The 14,507-nt window shown below is 45.4% G+C and overlaps 1 protein-coding gene across 1 annotated transcript; it reads left to right on the top strand.

The window, feature by feature from the left end:
• The first annotated feature begins 5,077 nt into the window (after positions 1-5,077).
• LOC110310963 (olfactory receptor 2A12-like) lies at positions 5,078-6,025 on the top strand. The gene has a single exon (XM_021184155.2). The coding sequence runs from the start codon at positions 5,078-5,080 to the stop codon at positions 6,023-6,025; it is 948 nt and encodes a 315-aa protein (XP_021039814.1).
• Positions 6,026-14,507: the final 8,482 nt, after the last annotated feature.

Below are 14,507 nucleotides of genomic sequence, written 5' to 3' on the forward strand. Positions count from 1 at the left end.
ATGGTGTCTCCTCACAGCAATAGAATAGTAGTAACTCAGACATATGCCTAAACAGTTACTAAGACACATACTTTGCTCCAAGTATCTAGAAACAAAAACCACATAACTGAAAGAAATTATAAAGCTCTTTGAATCAAAGAAAACTAGCATTTGTATCACGTGAAAATATATCAAAACTTGAGTGCTGTGGTGAAACTAGTCTTTAGTAAAAGGTCCCCAGCACTAAGATCCTCACATTAGAAAAGAAAAGGGTCTCCTATCTATAAGTGACCCCTGCTTTTGCCTGGAGAACTAGATAAAGATGAACAAGTTAAATACAAAGAAAAGGAAAAAATATCAAAGATAAGAAAAATCAGTGAGGTGAACCAGGAATAAACAATAATAAAGCATTATAAAGTTATTTTAATTGCTTTTAAATTTTATTTCACGTCTTTGGGTGTTTTGCTTGCACATATGTGTGTCTGTACACCATTTGCATTCCTAGTGTCCACAGAGGCCAGAAGAGGGTATTAGATCCCTTGGAACTGGAATTATAGATGTTTGTGAGCTGCTATGCGGTTGCTGGGGATTGAACCTAAGCCTTCTGGAAGAGCAGCCAGTGCTCCTGACCACTGGGCTTTTTACTCTGTGGAGCCCCTGTGTTTTTACTCTGAGGAGCCAGACAGATAAGAAATAAAGGTAGACGATACTAACATCCAGTGTCAAGAATGAGGAGGATCACTGTAGATTCCACAGATTTAAAAAAGGAGAATGTTGTAAGCAATGTTATTCTAATAAACTAAAGCTTAGGTAACATGGACATTAAATCCTGAGGTTCATTTTAAACATAAGATCACCTGACTGGTCACAAATAAGTTTTATTTCTTTCTTTGTTTTGAGACAGGACCTCTCTATACAGTGCTGGCTGGCCAGAACTCATTATGTAAACTTTGATGGCTTCCCCATCACAGAGGCCCACCTGCCTCTTCCTCCTGAGTCCTGTATTTAATAGCCTGTGCCAGCACACCCAACATAAATTTTTTTAATTTAAATATATGGTTAAAACACTTCCACAGTGTGAACTCTACCCGTCAAAGAAGGGAGAAATAAGATTACGCAAAGTCTGCACAAGCTCTCCTTGAAAATTTAAGAACACCTAGTTCTCAATTCATTCTGTCAGCCTAGCACTGTAAAGTGAATTAATTTTAATATAAACATGTAAGGTGAGTTAATCAGGTAGCTGTGTTTCTTTAACCTTTGTTAAGTCGCCAATAACCACATAGAAAAAGCATTTATTATGTCAGGCTGCACCTCAATAGCTGTCAAATGATCTGTAAAGACCCCTATGCTACTCTGGCTCCCTCCCAGCCCCATCCCGTGATACCTGCATATTATTATTGACCTAGCTCTTCGAGATTCAGTGTTTTTTTCTCATGGTGTTTTCTCAGACTGTCTCCTTCTCATGCTAATCTGAACCTCCTCCCGCCAATACACCACACCACACCACACCACACACACACACACACACACACACACACACACACACTTCCTCCCTGGACTGGTGGAAGCTTCTGTCCTATTCTTTCTTCTGCCCAGCCATTGGCTGATCAGCATTCATTGACAAAGCAGAGAATAAATAGTAATAATTGTTCCCACCAACTTGCAGCAGGAGATTCTTCACCTTAGCCTTACAATGCCATGTCTGGGTTGAAAGAATAGATGAGGGCATTTGAATAATAAATATAAGGGTAAACTCTACACAGTGCACAAAACATTATGTCTGCACAGCACCAGTGTAATAAAAAAAATCAAGAAACTATATTATAGATAAAGAGAGTTGTATGCTCATATTCCTTATAAACACACTGAAAAAGTCTAAGCAGGATTGTCACAAATTCAATCTGAGTGCATATAGGTAGAAGTTAACCCATTGTGACTAAGTGTTAGATGAAAGAAACTGGTGAGAGACAGACAAGTGTGCTGGAACAGATGGCATCGGGCTTCAGGGAGGTAGGATTCGAGGCTCCAGCATCAGCTGGTCCTTTTGCTGGCTGGGTGACCTCAGAGGGATGGGAGCAGGAGGCGGAAGAGCAGGAGGAAGGGAAGAGGGAAGAGAAAAAGGGAAAAGAGGGAGGGGGAGGTAGAGGTAAAGGAGGAAGAGGGGAAGGGAGAGGAGAGTTTCTTCCATTTCTTAAACACATGCTATTTTCAGGGTGTCGTTGCTCCCGTCTCTGCTCTCTGATGGTGTAAAGTTCATATTTTATGATTGTGTGCCTTAGGAAGCCTTAGCAGGTCTTTAGCAGAGACCAGCCTGTTAGATGGTACTGTAGCTCACAGGTGGCCCATACCCCTCATCCACAAGGCAGGCTCCTGTGTAGTAATCATTCTTCTGCAACAGTTCATGAGGCCAGGAGACTGGTATTCTCTTCGGAATTCCAGTAGGACTCAAGGAGGCACTTGGGAGTCGTCAAGGTGGGTCAGAGCAGGGGTTTCATTCTGTCCAGCCTTTTGACTACTTGCTTTCCATGCTCAGACTTAAGTCTCAGCGGGAAGAAAGTTCAGTCCCTAATGGAAACTTCCAAAGGATGCCCAGCTCCCTAGTTCCAGCCTGAAATGTCTTAGGAGCATTAGACTTCCTGGCTGCACCTTTCATCCAGCCCAGAGGCTCTGAGCCTCGTTCACCCGCATGAGCAAGTAATCCCCAGGGCTTCCTGGGCTGGAACGCCACTCTCCAACCTCACCTGACACAAGAGCACCCCTGGGTCTGCCCACTGGAGCCCAACCCTGCACACTTAAGAGAGCAGTGGGCCTCTCCTGTAGACCCACAGTGTGAGCAGCAGAGAACGGACTGCTTCCTCTCCTGACCCACAAAACCGAGAGAAACCAGCAGATGCTGCCAGAGGGGTGGAGGAAGTTGTTCTGGCAGAACAGGCGGACCATTTGAAGGTGATTGAAGGCTGGGGTTTGCGGGTAGTGCGGCGCTGGGCATACCCAAGAATGAACAGAGGGGCTTTGTCTCTCTGGACCACTCACTGCGATGGAGGGAAAGAAGCTTGTGCTTCTGGGGCAGGAGATGCTCATGGCTGGTTCCAGACTTGTGCTGATGAAGCACATTCTTTCCTCTCTGGGAGAAGCCTAGAGCCAGGGAAGGAGGAGGGGACACCAGCAGGAAGGAGAGTGGATGTGAACAGGGTGCTCCCTAGTGAGAGGGCTTGAGGCAATTGCTCCCTCATCCCTTTGCAAGAGGCAGGAAATCCCAGTGGTTAGGCCACTGTTTAAGACTCAAGTGTTAGTCCCGGCCCTGGTGCTGGCATCCTGGCACTTTTTACTTTGGTAGAAAACAGAGCAGAACGCGATTTACACAGAGAAACCTAATGCTGAGATAGGGTTGTCTAACTGTCCCTACCATTGCCCAGCAGGAGACTAACTCCTGCATATCTTTCCTCAAGTGAACTCAGTCTCAAACCCATGGTTTCTCCAAGCCTTTAACAGGTGTCTCCTTCCTTGCTGGGCACTGATATGTTTGCAGGTCTCTAGCTTGATATCAAAGACAATCAAGGGAAAGGGTACTATAGGAGCACCGCATCCAATAGGCTCAGTTTAAAAAGTAGGTCTGTGAAGCCCAGAGAGGGCTATGGACTCATCCAAGATCACACAGCACACGGGGGCAAAGCCAGGAGCAGCCATGCTCTCCTGATTTCTGGGCATCTTTCGCTTACTCTAGCTCCTGTTATTTGTCTCTTGTTTTATACTCTACAAAACGTCTCGACACTGTATCTCACATGCACTTGGCTATAGCTCTGAACCACAAAGGCTTCCTCTCTGTTTACCAGCTGGGGAGACCGAGACGGACAGAGGAGTTTGTTCATGCTCACACCTGGGTAAGTGACCACCACAGGCCACTCAGGAGAATCTGATTAAATTCTTAGGCATGGAAGGCAAGAGAAACCCTCACTTTCCAAGTTCAGGAAACACAGCCTGCATAGACCGCAGGGGAGCTGAGAGTAGTGAGCCAGAATCAAGGCTCTCTGCCTCTGTTCCAGGCTGTCAGGCCCTGTCCTGTGCTACTTGGTAATTTTTTTTTTTCTTTTTCAATTTCAGCCATAATATTTACTAGACAAATACAACATTGCCGGACTAAAATCATAGTATAATATCTTTATATTTTTGAGACAGGCTCCTATGTAACCCCGACTGGCCTTGATTCACTATGTAGCTGAGGGTAACCTTAAACTTCTGGTCCTCTGTCTCCATCTCCTGATCCTGGAATTACAGGTATGTGCCACCATAGCAGGTTTATGGGTTCTGTTGAGCCTAGTGCATGTTATAGAAGCACTCTCCCAAATGAACTATGTACTTAGCCCCTAAGTGTACGTCTGATATCCTGTGAAACGTTTACACCGTCAAATACAAACTGTAGTAATTTTGTCTCAAGATAATTTACTTAGGGTTTTTTAAGAATCTATTGATAAGGTCACCTACAACCTAGTCAATAAATATTTGAGTTTCTAAATTAGTATTCTTTACCTGGATTTGGTTATAACCTAAAGCCAATATTAAACTTTCCTTTGCTTTCCCTTTTTTTTTTTTTTTAATCAGCTTTTTAAGGTCTCCACTTGTCTCCTCCACGGCTACAGCTCAGCTGTGACTTCTGTGGCTACTTCACAGCTCTGGCTTGGCAGTACCCTAAGCACACATAGCCTGCTAACCCAGACTTTCAGATTTATCATTTTAATCTTCAGCAAAAGATAGGATCCACCTACCTACTGGGACAAGTGTGCATCCCTGGTCGGATGAACTGGTAGTGGCCGTGGGTTGGCTAAAGTCCCCACTGGAAAAAAAATAGCCACTTAACTGCTCATCTTATGAAGGTGGCTTGCAGGGACGATCCTGTGAGCATGTCGGATCTCTCAACCCTTTGTCCAATGTCATAGCTACCCTGGCTTTGATTTTCTTTTCATTCAACTCAATACAGTTTTGACTGCATCGTTGGAAGCAACTGTGTGTGCATTGTACACACGGCTCTGCTTCTCTTCCTCCCCCTACGGCCACAGACAGAGCAGCAAAGGGCTCGTCTCTCTGTAACAGGCAGAGCACCATGCAGACCCTTAGGAAGGACAACTGCAGCTCAGTGTCCGAGTTCCTCCTCCTGGGCTTCTCCAGCGAATCCCAGGTCAGAGTGGCCCTGTTTAGCTTTTTTCTTCTTCTCTACATGATCACCCTCCTGGGCAACGGGCTCATCGTCACCCTGATTTACCTAGACTCTCGCCTCCACACGCCCATGTACTTCTTTCTCAGTGTCCTCTCTTTGGTAGACATGAGTTATGTCACTACCACTGTGCCCCAGATGCTGGTTAACATGGTGTGTCCAAGGAGGACCATCTCCTGGGGTGCTTGTGTAGCCCAGATGTTCATCTTCCTGCTGCTGGGTATTGCTGAGTGTGTTCTCTACGCCATCATGGCCTACGACAGGTATGTCGCCATCTGCTTCCCCCTTCACTACTCTGTACTCATGAGCCGTCTCGTGTGTATCAAGATGGTCACAGTCTGCTGGTCCATCAGCATCACTGGTGCTCTGATCTACACTGTCTTCACCATGCGTCTGCCCTACTGTGGTCCCTACAAGATCAACCACTTCTTCTGTGAAGTCCCCGCTGTCCTGAAGTTGGCCTGTGCAGACACATCCTTCAATGACCGCTTGGACTTCATCCTGGGTTTCATCTTCCTTTTGGTCCCTCTCTCCCTCATCCTGGCCTCCTATGCCTGCATCTTTGCCTCCATCTTAAGAATCCGCTCATCCCAGGGGAGGCTCAAGTCCTTCTCCACGTGTGCATCCCACATCACTGTGGTCACCATGTTCTATGGGCCAGCCATGATCATGTACATGAGGCCTGGTTCTTGGTATGACCCAGAACGGGACAAGAAGCTGGCTCTGTTCTACAATGTTGTCTCTGCCTTCCTCAACCCCATCATCTACAGCCTCCGGAATAAGGATGTGAAGGGTGCTTTTCTGAAAGTACTAGGAGACAGAGGGGCAGCCAAGTGAGCCAGGACTGGATGACTGGATGGAGTTCTTTTGACTTACTAAAAACGTCAGTTCTGAATAATCTGAGTTTGCCTGCAGCTCTAAGCAGCCAGGAGAGGTCGTGGCCACTCCTAAACAAAAGTCCAACCATTGCTTGTTAAATTTTCAGCTTCTCATGAAGACTCAGTCAAGTGCTGGAAGCAAAGGATTCATTTTAAAAGGCTGTCCTTAGAGTTTGTAGGCATTGTTTGATTGCTTTCCATGGATTTTTTCCTTACGTTTAGGAGTTGATGTCAGTTCAGCATGGGTGCAGCTGAACATTTAACATGAACACAGGCTTTTTCACAGTATCTAGGAACTTGGCTTTGAAAATGACATGAAGTAGACAGCCTAGGGCTGCTATTTGATGAGTACTTTGCTGCTAATATTAGTCATTGCTTTTGGTACTAGATGCTATAAAGTCTAAGCAAGGGTGGCTTTAGATCTACCTGTCAAACCGTGGCTAGAGATTGATCTAACTGAAGCTCAGTCTGGGAAAGTGACTTTTACTTGGATTGGGTTAGATTTTAAGATTTATTTTTATTATTTCTAAAGTGTGTATGTATGTGAGTACATCCATGTGTGTGTGCATGCAGGTGTGTGTGTGTGTGTGTGTGTGTGTGTGTGTGTGTGTGATGTGAGTGCAGGAGTCTGAGGAGGCGTCATATTCCCTTGGAGCCAGACTTACAAGTGTTTGTGAGCCACCTAATATGGCTGCTGGAAACAAAGCTCAGGTCCTTTACGGGAGCAATACATGTCCTTAACCCTTGAGCCATCTCTCTAGCCTCTTACTTGGTCCATTTAAAATTTATATTTTAAATCTCAATTTTTAGAAAATAAATATATATTTCATAAAATAAAAATAAATGTATACTGCATCTATATGCATATCTATATTTATAATCTACATATCTTTTTATGTAACTACTTATCTATAGACATGTGACTGAGAGAGACAGAGGTAGACACATTAATCTCTTGTCATGTTTTGTCCAATCTACCTTTTCTTTCTTTAAAAAATAATCAGACAGGGCTGGAGAGATGGCTCTCGGAGAAGACTTGGGTTCAGTTCCCAGCACCCCATGACAGTTCACAACTGTCTGAAACTCTCATTCTAGAGCAACTGAAGCCCTCTTCTGGCCTCAGCATGCACTGTATATAGGCACACATGCACACATGCATACATGCATACGTGCACACATGCAGGCAAAACACCCATCCACATAAAATTAAATAAACAAATCCTGTTAGGGAGGATTAGACAATAACAAATAAAGTTAAACTGGATTAAACAATTTTCTCTAAGCTATCTTTAACCTGGTCTATTCAATCTTCTGTTAAACGTTTGCTTGGATTCAATTACACTTAAGAGAGTGATTTATTCTTATATGTGTTTAAAAAATGTATTTACTAAAATGTAGGCAGTTTACCCATGGCTACACCACTGAAGAAAATAGTATGCCCTTAACAGCCCAGGGACTCTCAGGGATACGTGAGACTTCATGAGTCCCTCCCCATTCCGGATGAAATGGATTAACAATATTCCTGCTCAAATATTCCTTTAGTCTTACAGTTCCTCCCACCCCATTGGATTATCAACTCTTGGAGTCATGAAATAAATAAAAATGAAACTTTGAAATGTGTTAAAATATTGGCAAAATTTGCTCAGTTTTGATTGGCTTATAGTCAATGTATGTATTTTATCTTATTGAGTTGTGCTTTATTTTGTTTGTTTGTTTTGAAACAAGGTCTCTCTATGTAGCCCTGACTGGCCTAGAACGCAGTTTCAATCAGGCTGGCCTAGAACTCACAGAGATCCACCTGCCTCTCCTTCCAAGTACCTAGGATTAAAGGTGTGTACCACTGCATCTGGCTATTTCATTTTTAAAAAGGAAGTTATAAACTCCATAGTGCAGTGTGGTTCTCCACACCCTTGTGGATCCGCTAAGGCATTCGGGCAAAGGTAGCAGAGATGTCAAACAGGGGTGGGGTGGGGTGGGTTCAGAAGCCCTGTGACCACACTGGGACCAGCTACAAGGAGGCAGGTCAACTTTACTCCCAGTGAGTCAAAGCTTATATGGTTTTAGGGGGCTGAGCTTAGGAACATCCAGGATGGGCCAAGGTCATTGACTGAGGGCTTAGGGTACTGAGATGTCTCATTAGCATGGGGAAACATGTCAGGAATCTCAGGTGCTGGCCGAATGGGTCCTTATCAGGAGACAGGAAACGGATCCTGCAATGTAACTGAGGCTGAGTGACATACATTCCTCAGGTAGAGGCGTAGGGGTGGAGGTTTGAATTCCCCAGATAAGGGCCCAAAAGGAGAAATCCTGCCAAAAAAAAAAAAAAAAAAAAAAAAAAAAAAAAAAAAAAAAAAAAGTCTCCCTTTACACTCTGAGCCCAGAGACTGTCTGGTCAATGGTGGACTTCCACCGTAATTAGCAGAGTTTCCCCACGGTGTAGGAATATAAAAAAGATAAGGTCGACCTTATTTCTAGGTGACGAGAACTATACCGTGTTCACAAACTTCATTTTACATTAAATGTGCACTGTTAGTCTTAGCCCCAGTCAGTGAATGTCTAGTGTCTGTCTTGTTCAACACAGAATGCCTATAAACCCCATTATAGTGTCTGGCACATAGCTGGCTCAGAAAGGGCCGCACAAATGAAGGTGCCAGAGATACCAAGCAATGAGCTACTATCACATCGCTGTATTTAAAAATGAGTCTGAAGTATGGTGGCTTGAAGCAACAGACAAGATCTCACAGTTCTCAGAGTCTGGAGCGTCTGGCTGAAGTCAAAGCAGTGTCCCAAGAGGCAAAGATCTGCTCACTTGGTGATGGCCACCTCACCTCTATAGTGGGAGTGAGCTGAGGATCGTCAGCGTATCCCCTCCCCTGTATCTGAACTTTTCATTCCACAGTCACTTGTGTTTGTTAAATGGAAATTTTATGAAATAAGGAACTCATAGGTTTTAAGCTGTCAATGTGATGAACTCTGTCCTGCTCTGCCTCAGGCAGGATGTGATCATCCCTGTGTCCAGAGTCTGTACTGTGTGTGCTTCCTGTCCATCAGTGTGGATAAAGCTGTGCTACCCCATTCTTTCAGGCTTCCAGTGGAAGACTTGCAATGCAGCTCCTCTGGACGAGGTGGAGCTAGCAGGCTTGAAGTTGCGGTGCTATAATACTTGATGAGCACAGGTCCATTCCTTATCACTTTCACACAATAGCCCTTTCTGATTGGCTAAATTGCCTTCGTTATATAGATGAGACAGGCAAGGAGGCAAAGTTTCCTGCCCCACTGCCACCCATCAAGCAAAAGATTCCCAAAGCTTGTGTTCAGCCACCCGCAGTCTGTGTTTCTCTTGTCACTGCCAGCTTCGGGCTCTCCAGCTCTTCCAAAGGTTGACATTTGTCAGAATGGCTAGACACACTTAAGTCAATCTTCAGCCATATGTATATATAACATAACTACTCCTCTTCAGGACTGTAGGTGTTTAGTGAGAAGATTCGCATCAAGGGCACACTGCAAACATGGAATTGAAGTAGGTTCCATGTTTGCCTTATGATCAGAAATCATGTCCTCATTTTTCAGGTTGTCTTTAATGACGATCAAAGTAGTTTAGTTACATACACAGTAGACTGAAATCAACTCTTTTGTAAACCGTTTACTATCTTTGGGAATATTTGGGGTTGTTTGTTTGTTTGTTTGTTTGAGTTTTATACCCCAGAGAGGAATTGAGGTTTATCAGTAACCAAACTTTCTGAGCAGAAAAAAAATCCATTTATTTATCTGTTCCTTTGGCTAGAAATTTATTCTTGCCACCTCTACAGGCACAGGGAGGCTACAGACCCTAGGGAGCAAGCTGTGAAGTTGAGAATGGGCCCAAACCAGCAGCCACCACCCCAAGAAGGGCCTACAGAGCTCTAGGGAGCTTCAGGGGCTGGAGGCTTACCCAAGAGTCCCTGACATAACCAAAATTCTACTCATGTTCTCTTTGAATCCTTTCCTTTCCACAATGGTTTGCACTAGGGCTATTTCCCATCATGTTTTGTTCCCATTGAGCTTCTTCCTGCCCTCCTATTGTACCCTAAATTCATTTATAGGATCTGTTTGATTGAAGCTAGCAGCACAGGTGTCAGCGATGCAAAGACTGTCCTTAAATGGTCATGGAACACATGGTCAGTTTTACTTCCTCTGAATCTTTGCATACCCTGTTCCCTGGTCTCAGGCTGCCCGTTTCCTTCTCCTCCTCCACAGGTCAGATTCCTGTTCATGTTCCCAGACTCAGCTCAAATTCTGCCTCTTCAATGAACTATTTCCTTGTCCTCAGGGGAAGGGGGTCAATGGAACCCTCTGTGCCATCACAGGAACCTGTGTGTGTGCTTCCCCAAGTCCTCTGGGCACCTGTATTCCTCTCCATTCCCCAACCAGTCCTCAAGTTCATCATGAGCAGAGCCAGGAGCCAAGTTTTGATCATGTTTGGTCTCTAATGCTGATCTACCTTTGGTGCATATGAATGTTTCTAGAGTCAACCAAGTGGCCAGAGCACAGAGAGGAACATAAGTGGTACTGCAGGGTCCTCAGGAGGAGAGAGGTGTCTGGTAAGCTTGGAGCTGATACCAGGAAGGAGCTGCACAAGGGATGAGATTAGATGCAAGAAAAGAAAGGCCACCTGCTTGTAAGGGAAGGCTTCAAAGACCTGAGCACACGTGAGCTGGGGTTGGAGGTGTGCACAGATGTTTTACAGGCTACATGCTATGACATGGTAAAGAGGGATGAAGATGAGTGGGGCAAGAGAAGTTGGGGCATATACAAGTGGTTCTGGCTGCCCAGAGTGAAGTGTCAATCAAAGAACTATGCCAAGTGGTGATACTGGAAAGCTAGACAGGAATATGCCCAGGAAGAGCTCTGGCCAATCATAGAGCAGCTGATATTGTTTTCTGCACATGAGAACTAGGGAAGGTTTCTCATCAGAGGAGTAACAAATGCAAAGGTGTGATAGAAAGATGGCTAAAACAACTGTGTGGACAGTGATAGCCACAGAGCTTTATGTGGAGTTTAGGCCCTGCTGCTGAGAAGGGAGGGGACCTAGAGTCTCCTGACTGCTTAGGGGATGCTTGGGCAGGGAGAAAGGAATCCATGCTGGACCAGGAAAATGCTGGGAAAGAAACTCTTTTGAGGTATGGGAAGACAACTGGAGTGGGAGATTTCCCAGTGGTGGTGGTGGGGGCTGCCAAAAGGTGCCCCCCAAGGACATCACAGGAAGCCCAAGTTCTACATAGCCAGAGTCAAATTTCTAAGCTCCCTTCTGCTATTGACAAGGTTTGGGAGCAGGAGAAAGCTGCCATTGAGGAGCATGCTCAACTCTAATAGTACTTGGGAAAGAACGAAAGAGAGGGGGAGGGGGAGAGAGAGAGAGAGAGAGAGAGAGAGAGAGAGAGAGAGGGAGAGAGAGGGAGGATGGGGAAAAGGAGGGGAGGGGAGATGGGGAGGGGGAGGGGAGATGGGGAGGGGAAGGGAGAAAGAGGGAGAGGGAGAGGGAGAGGGAGAGGGAGAGGGAGAGGGAGAGGGAGAGGGAGAGGGAGAGGGAGAGGGAGAGGGAGAGGGAGAGGGAGAGGGAGAGGGAGAGGGGGGAGAGGGAGAGGGAGAGGGAGAGGGAGAGCAGCAGGGCTCATGGTTCTCAGCACTGGCTTTACAACACTCTGTCTCCCAGGACACAGGAAGCCTAGCTTAAGATCTAGGCCTAGATCTTAGGCCTCTGGGCTCAGCTCAATTCATCAGCTCCCCAGAGCCTGTATGTGGCTTCAGACATCTGGCTGAATCCTCAGCCTTGCTTTTGTAATGCCTTATTAGCTGTAACTCTGGTCCTCACAGAGGGTCCCTGGGCTTCTCAGAGCCAATGAGTCTGTCATGGTCAGAAGGATGGAGTCTGCCATTTCTTTTTCCCCCATTAAAAACTTAATTTTAGTAAAGTTTTTTTCCCCAACATAATATTTTTATCACTTATTTGGAAATTTATACAATGTGTCCCAATCACACTATCTTCCCAGGTCCACCCTCCCACCTTAGTGGCACCCCTCCACCACAAAAAAAAAAAAAAAAACAAAAAACAAAAACCCACTAAGCTCAATTTGTGTTGCCCATACACTCAACTGGAACACAATCAAACTCCTAGTGTCCAGCCTCTTAAAGAAAACAGAGGTTCCCTACCTTCACCCCGGTCAGAAACCATCAACAGTGAAGAGCTACACTTCAGCAACTTTATCACAACTTTAAGATATCTCTTTAATAGCTTCCTGTCTGGACTATTTCTTTTGGGAAACATGGTGTCACAGAAGTCTTCAATGTCTCTGAGTCTCAGTTATGAGTTTGCCATTTTTATTGCTACCAAATAAGTACTTCTTCCCCTGCTTTGTAGACCTCAGGTGAGCATTCCAAGGCCCTCCCTACTGGCTCACTCACTCTGACTCAGCTCCAAGATGAAAGTCTTTCCAGTGTCTGTCTTACATCCATGCCCTATCTTCCCCATTGTGATTCCCACAGAGAAGATAAGTTTTTCACCAAGCAGCCTGAAATGCCAGGATACAGAAAGCTGAGACCTGAGAGGCCCCTGGGTGGCTTAAGACCCTCACAGACTTCCTGCTTTATAAGATAAAGATTAAGATGTACCACATCCAAGGTTCCACCCCAAATGCAATCTAAATGTAATCACTTTCTAAGTAACTATATGAGTGTTTGATGAACTGTAGCTGATCATGGGTGATAATAATAACCATGTATACTAATAATCTTTGCTTTGTATGGTCCCTACTTTTGAGTCCATAACCTTGACTGTTTAAGCTACAATATGTCTGTATACCAGGATAGCTCCAGGACTCTAGACACATTGCCTACTATCCTAATGGGTTGAAAACTCCCTGGGGACATCTCCTGGCAAGGAGAGAGGGCAATTCCATGGAGCTCTTGTGTAGCCAGAGCTCCCAGAGCATCTCATGGGTTTTTTTCTTTCCCTGAAGGAGGAGCCACTGAGTAAGCACTGGCCTAGGGTCTTGTCTGAGCCTAGCATCAATGTCCCCAGTATCCACAGCCCTGTCCCAGCTGAGTCTCAACCCATCTTAGAACCAAGAAGAAAGAGCATCCCTGGGGTATTCCTGGGGAGTGAGATACCTAAGAGTCCAGTGCCTGTCCAGAGATGGCTGCTAGAACTGTCCTGTCTGGATCCCTGGGGTCAAGTGCCACTCAGAAGTAGCCTTCAGAGTCTGAGGTGGCACTGCCCACACACTCTTTTCTGCAGGACTATATGCTCAGGACAGGTGTGTTCTCAATTCTGGAGAGTTGACAGCTGCTCCATCTCCAGCTGTGCTGGCTAAGAGCCCCAAGTAGGATCCCAGGAGGACATACAGTTTCTGTTGGCCAGCTGGTCATGTGTGTCTAACTCTGTCCCTTTTCCTATCTGTGAGTGTATGAGGCCATCTGTCTTTGCCTTGTCTTCCCTGAGTCTATCTGTTGCCCTCTCTATCCCTGGGCATGTGTCCTCCTAGCCTCTTACTTACTAGCGTTCACTCTGTGATCATTGTTTTCTGCCACCTGCTTCTATTTGCTGTGCCTGTGTGTCCCATCTCTCCCTCCTGCCCCACTGAGGCTCTCTGCCTGGGTCTCTTTCTTTCTCTCTTAATGTCTACCCTGGGCTCTTGCTGTCTCTAGCTTTTCTGTAGTTCTCTCCATCCTAACCCCCAGCCATCTCTCTTCTTTCAGCATCCTCTCAGATTAACAAGGCTTCTCCCTTGTGAGTCTCCTCCTGATCCCCTGCATCATCCTCCATGTCTAGGTCTCTGCTCAGCCGTCCCCTACCTGTCTGCTCCTGTATTCTTCCTGCACTCACTCTTTCCCCCTATTTCTTCTCTTTCTATATTCCAAGTCATCCCTTTCTCTGGTCTCTGCCTTGATTTTCTTTTCTTTTCTTTTGTTTTTTTGGTTTGGTTTGGTTTGGGTTTTTTGTTTTTTATTTTTTGTTTTTTGTTTTTGGTTTTGGTTTTTGAGACACGGTTTTGTTGGAGTCCGCCAAAGGCCCTCACTCACAAAGACCACAGAGACCACCATCGCTGCAAACCACAAGAGGATTTTTTTAAATTGATCCAATGAGTTGGGGACTCCCCTCGGCATGCAGGCAAGAGGAGAGACCCCGAACGAACAAAGAACACACTTTTTATACCTTGTAAAGGGCAGATTTAGGCAACAAGGCTAGCTGGCTTATTCTGATTGGTGTAGCAAGTAACCCGTTCAGGCACTGGTTGATTTGCATAGGGTGACTACCTTTGGCCTAGTCCCTCGCTCTGCCTGCCCTTTTGGTTTTTCTCGGAATTTAGTGTGAAGCGGGGCAGGAAAATTTTTCCAAGAACTGTTATTTTTGTTATGGTTATTTTTCTGAGAACAGCTAATCTTTAGCAGCTGCAGACTTGGCC

Source organism: Mus caroli, unplaced genomic scaffold (genome assembly GCF_978045245.1).
Source record: "Mus caroli unplaced genomic scaffold, Mus_caroli_1 scaffold_6, whole genome shotgun sequence".
In the NCBI taxonomy this organism is placed as follows: domain Eukaryota; kingdom Metazoa; phylum Chordata; class Mammalia; order Rodentia; family Muridae; genus Mus; species Mus caroli.

Bases quoted from the DNA above. Each gene is read 5' to 3' on its own strand.
- LOC110310963 (XM_021184155.2), top strand. From the start codon at position 5,078: ATGCAGACCCTTAGGAAGGACAACTGCAGCTCAGTGTCCGAGTTCCTC.